Here is a 6,393-nt window from a genome sequence, read left to right on the forward strand (position 1 = left end):
AATTATCACAAATAAGGATTTGTGAGTTACAAACAACGTAGCTGCTTGTGTTGATGTTCTTTGAGATATCGGGATTCTTAGTGTATATATATTTTTACATATTAATTAGTAATTTAATATATTAAGTAATAACTTATTATTATATTAAAAAGATATATTTTTTTTAATATTTTATTTGAATTGATTTTTTTAATGTTTAATAGACCTCCTAATCGGAGTGTTTTATTTTTAATGGTCGAATTAGAGGTCTTCTAACCTACTCCGTAAACTCTAAAACATAAATTACGGAGAAAATGCCGATAGCCGGATTTTCGGTTTTACTAATTCTCAATACTTGCAGAGAATGGGAGACAAAAGGCCAGGGATAAGAATTTGGGGAACTCCCTCAATGCCAACGGAGTGAGAGTAACATTAGAACAGAGCAAATTCAAGGCAAAAGTTTGGTAAAAGCAATGGACATGAAACTGTTTGTTCCAAAAATCCAGATCCCAATTGAAAAGGTTAACATTATTATTTAAAACATTGATTTGAAGTAAAATCGTATATGGAATACATAAAATCAGTGAAGTTCCCCCAACGCCTACGATTAGATGTTGACGCACATTTCCGGGAAGATGTCGATTTCTGGACGCAATATCCCGTGTAATACACAATTACACATCATCATGTAAACACATATTTATGTACGGAAGATGAAGAACATAGAACGAGATCTGAACAATGGCAGAATTATGCATCATGATAATAACGAGTCTGCAGTATAAGACTATAAGAGATCATATGATATGAGACCCGATACTTTGTTGTCAGCCATATACCAACGATAACAAGAAGGAAAAACGTAATGAGTATAATCGCTGTTACCTGTATCGGTTATCTCGCTTGTTGGTGCACTAAGTCTGGTATCATCGTCATCAGCCTCGGCACCACCATTTCTATTGCTATCCGTGGATTCCATTTCCAAAATTTCAGGTTGCTTCTCTAATTTCACCGGCGAAGAAACATCGACTTCTTCAATCCTCTCCGAACCTCTCAATTTCGTCTTCTCCTCTGTCACTTTTTGGAGCTCGAGAGTGACGTCAGCGATGGAAAAATACTTCTGCATCTGAAGAATTGGAATCCAATTCAGCCGGCGGCGGTGTATAGCAGCAAACACCGATTCGTACTCGCACCTTCCGCCATCTAACCGAGACAGATGTCCACACAGCGAGTCAATAATCGCGTTCGCCGCCGCGAACTCGCCTCGGAACCAGGAGATGATCGCGTTTTTAGCGAACGTCTCTGACATCGCTGAAGGATGTACCGCCGGTGCTAGATCGGTAACGGAAGAAACGCCGGCTGCCGGCGCCATGATATTCTCCTCTAAATAAGGTAATCGGAAAACGGAAACCTGTTTCCCGTTCCGGCAAGAGGAAATAATGGCCTACCACCGTCAGTCAGAAATCGAGACTTCCCGTCGGCTGAGATTTCGGAGATTTAGAGAGAGGGGCATACAATGATGTGTATGTATATATATATTCGTGCATGTGCTTATATTAGTGAGTGAAAAATTGAAGATGTAAAATAAAATAAAATATAAAATAAAATAAAATGAGGTGGGGGTTGAAAGCGAGGGGTAGGTTTTGAACACTGCATAAGGTCATGCCCGTACGTGTGTCCTGATATGATGACTTGGCAATTTTTGATTGGATACATTCCAACAATTTCTATTATTATCATTGTGTAATGTAATAATATACATCTTTATTTTTAAATATTTTGTTTTATTTTTTGTCTTTATTAATATAATACGGTTTATATGGTTTTGAGAAAAATAATATTTTTACTTTTGAATTAAAAATAATTTTAAAAAAATATATCGATATTAATATCAAAGTAATTATTTAAAAGTTCTCGTTTTTTTGTATAGTTTATTTAATTCAATTTTTTGGTTATAATTTAATTTAGTTCAAATAGTGAAGTAATTTATTTGTGGCTTAACAATGATTTTTTTATATAGATAACGATTATATTAAAACTTAATTATTATCCTAATTATATGTTAGATCTTTTATATTCAAAATAAGTCGTCTATCCCGTATTTGATTATGTTTATCTATATTTAGTTATACGAATTCAAAAATAAAGCTTTAATAAGTTGTACTTACGCACAAGTTACTTGTTATATTAAATTTTAAGTAATATACATTAATACACAGTACTTAATGCATAAAGAATTGTTTTTAAGTGTTTTTGTCAGAAACTTTATAATATAGTATAGCTAAATATGAATCACATTTTTTTGAAAGAAAGGTCAGCAAACTATAATAAAAATGAAAAATAATTACATTATTAGATTGTCATTAGATCTTTAAATGGTAGGTTGCAATTTGCAGAAAAATTATTAAACCAGCTTTATAAGTGTAGGGACCAAATTTGTAAATTAATCCCAACAAACCTGTATCTATTTTATAGATTCGGGATCTGGGACATGGTTCAGAAACTCCTTTTTTTACACTTTGATCCCTCTATAAGCTATGAATTGCAAACCTACACATTTTGATGATTTTAAAAGAGAAATGAATAAGATGTGAAAACACAAGTCAAACATTACTTTTTTAATTAATTTTCCCAACAAAAATATTACAGATATAATAAATAAAAGATTTTATATAAGATATAAATGATAAAAATATTTTACTAAAGTGTTTGTATAAAATTATATTATTTTATGTTCTAATTTGACAATCAAATCAATCTAAAATATATATTTAAAATTTATTTTTAAAAAATTGTAGGTTACTGAATTGATTATATTATTAAAATATTTTATATATTTAATTATTTTTATTTATCTTTTTTAAACATTTAATCTCAAATTTTTTTTATTAGTGAAATCTAATAAATAAATATTTTTCTTTATAGAAATCAGTTTTAAAAATTCTCTAATTTCAAGAATTCCACGTTCTACTTTCTCCATTTTGGAAGATTTTTTGAACACACAATTGATGTAAAATCTTCATTTTCTTTATTTTGAAGATTCTCGAAGTATATTCCAAAAATTAGAGTCGGTACCTTTAACCAAAGTCCACTTTCTCACCGCAATATATGTCAAACCTATCTCTGTCGTCGCCTCCTTTGATACTATTAAAACCTATCTCTGTCTTTACGATAATAACTTATATGACTTGAGTTTACGTGAGACCGGTCTATTTTCGTAGACCATATATTTACACTTGAAACTTAAAAACAAAACGTTGTGAGTCACAACGTTTTGCTTTGAAGTTTCAAGTGTAAAAAAGTGATCTCACGGGTCTCACGAAAATAGATTGGTCTCACGTGAAACCGACCCTAATTAGTTTGCGATTTAAGGGAGAACTGATTAGTTTGTGATAACTGTGAGATCAAATCTCAACCACAAATCAATAGATAAATTAGGAAACTAATATTTTTGGTAATTTGACTTAAAATTATAATTAAAGGGCATTTTATGTATTTTAAAATTTTTATCTCTCTCTCTCTCTCCCCTACCTCCGACATCTGACGAACATCATGTGATATCCAAAATACACCAAGATACACAATGTGATACTCAAAACACACCAAGTAAACTTTGAGACCACTGCGATACCAATTGTGGTACCACTATCACATGTAGGTGTTTATTGGTCGATCATCGAAGACGGTGTATTGGTCTGACAAAATGACTGGAGGAGGTCACTAGAGTGGTGGTGGGTGCCGAGAATGCCACTGGATTTGGTCCATCTATGTTCATGTGTGTGTATATATATACATATATTAAAATAATTAAACCAAGTAAAGTAAATTAAAATATTAAATTAATTAAAGTAAACCGAATAATCAACACAATTTACTAATTTACCCTTTGTTTTATTTTAATAAATAACATTAATTATCTAAAATGATTAACTCATATTAGACCTCACAGTTACCACAAACTATCTAGTTCTCATTTAATTAGACCCTCATATATATAATAGTCTAAAAATTCCATTTACATACTATATACACCTTACAGATTTGATCCAAATGATATGATTAAAAAGCCGGTTACAATAATATATTTTAAACAGTAAAAAAACTAAAGATTAAGTAGAAGAAATATTATTTTAATTATTATATTAATAAGGTTGAATATATTATTATTTTTCCTTAAAGGTCAAAAGTGGCTAAAAGGTCTCAGATTCAAATCCAAGTAGAAATAAAAATCTTCTTGTAGCCACGAGAATTCAAAGCGGTGGTGACTCTGGACTACCCGCAAAACGGATGGCACCCCTGGAATTAGTTGGCTCGTATAACGAATTGGATATCTAGGTTAATAAAAAAATGAAAGTAAATTTTGGATATTGAATAAGTGTGATAAATTTACATGTTAAAAACGTGGTGCTTTCACTTTTGGGCATGCTTAAAAGGTTGAAAAACATGATTACATCATTTTTGGCATTATATTTGGTAAAACTATTTTTCTTTAAATAAAATAAAAAAACTAAACGCATTAAAATAAATTTATTAATATTAATATAAATTTGTACACTAATAGTATTAAATTAAACGAGACACACAATATAATATCTAAATGAATAAATAATAAAAGCATTAAAATAAATTTATTAATATTAATTAAATTTGTAGATTAATAGTATTAAAGTAAATAACATAATATAATATACGTATATATACTAGAAGGATATTCGTACAATACAACGAAATACATCCCGATTTTAATGTTTTGTTTTATTCTGTCTCTGTCAGTATTATAATACGATTTTATGTGGTACTGAAAAATGATATTTTTTGAAAATTTGAAGGTATAACAAAATTTTGAAAAAAAAAAATGTATTGTAGTACCAAATTAAATATTTAAAAGTTTTTGTTTCTTTATGTAATATCTTTAATTCAATTTTTTTATTATAATTTAATTTAGATTTAATAATGGAGTCAATTATTTTTGGTTTAATAATATCATTCTTTTATAAAAATAATAATTAGTATTTTGTTAGAATTCAATGATTATCCTAAATATATTTTAGATTTTTTATATTTAAAATGAGATACCTATCCGATATTTGATTATGTTTATCCACAGTTAGTTACATGAATCCAAATATAGAGCTTTAATAAGTTGTACATACGCACAATTTACTTGTAATCTTGAATTTTAAGTAATATGCATCAATAAACAACACTTAATACATAAAAATGGGTTTTATAGAGTTTTTGTCAATTGTTTTATAATATAGTATAGATATAGGCTTAATCGAATTAAAATTCATTAGTTTCTGATAATCGTGAGATTGGTTTGTATGAATGACATGATTTGTATTTAAAACTTTCTCTCTATATATAGGGTCAGGTTCATGATTGATGGTAAAAAAAATCCAAAACTGTGTAACACCCTAAGAAACATTGATCTGTATGATATACACATGTGTATACATGTAATTTGTCAGGTTATACCTAAAAAATAATATTAAAATGCTATAATTAGGTATAACATGTGCACATGGATAGAATCCATTAAACATCTTCAATTTATTTGTATGTACGTGGACATACCGTACAGATGAATGGTTATTAGGATGCTTCTTAGTTTTTCATTTTTTAAGGATTTTTCCCCTAAAACTCGCTATATATACATACATATATATATATATATACATATAATATATATAGGGGTGAGTTCAAATAAAAACCACTCAATTTGTAAAAACCGTAAAAATCTCATTCAACCAATCATAATTTTTCATTTTGTTCATTTTTTTGTAATTATGCGAGGTTGATTAACCATTTTTATTGTGGAGGGTGTTAATAATGGATATTATCATCTTCATTATTTTAATTTTAGAGAAATACATGAAACGGTTTCATTAAAATTTCATTAAGTAGTATATGAAACAATTTAATAACCACATATGAAACAACTTCATCAAAAAAAAGTATTATATGAAACAATTTCACAAGATTAACAATTTCATGAAAAAGTTTCATAAGATTAACGACGAATGAGAGTAGTTTTTACGGTTTTTACAAATTGGAGTGGTTTTCATTTGATCGCTCGTCTATATATATATATGTATATATGTATATATGTATATATGTATATATGTATATATATGTATATATATGTAGGGGCAGGTTCAAATGCGAACCGTCCAATTCTAAAAAACCTTGTAAACCAAATTCGACCAATAAGAAAATTCCATTTGTTTTCAATTAAATTTAAAAAATAAGGGTATTTATGACATTTTGTACACATATTTCGTAATTATGGAAGTTATTAATTCATATTATATAAGGAAATTAAATAAAATAAATATTGAAGAAATGAAACGTTTCAATATATAAGGAAATTATATTATTAAAATCATTATTTTAATGATAACTATAATGAAT

At 28.2% G+C, this 6,393-nt stretch overlaps 1 protein-coding gene across 1 annotated transcript in view; it reads right to left on the reverse strand.

The window, feature by feature from the left end:
• The window catches only part of LOC112518709, an 8,519-nt gene extending 7,168 nt beyond the window's left edge, over positions 1-1,351 (reverse strand). Inside the window, exon 1 of the mRNA XM_025126498.1 lies at positions 865-1,351. Coding sequence (XP_024982266.1) covers positions 865-1,351 — 487 coding nt within the window. The remainder of the gene's footprint in view (positions 1-864) is intronic.
• Positions 1,352-6,393: the final 5,042 nt, after the last annotated feature.

This window comes from Cynara cardunculus (genome assembly GCF_001531365.2).
Source record: "Cynara cardunculus var. scolymus isolate 2C chromosome LG 9, CcrdV1, whole genome shotgun sequence".
Lineage (NCBI taxonomy): Eukaryota > Viridiplantae > Streptophyta > Magnoliopsida > Asterales > Asteraceae > Cynara > Cynara cardunculus.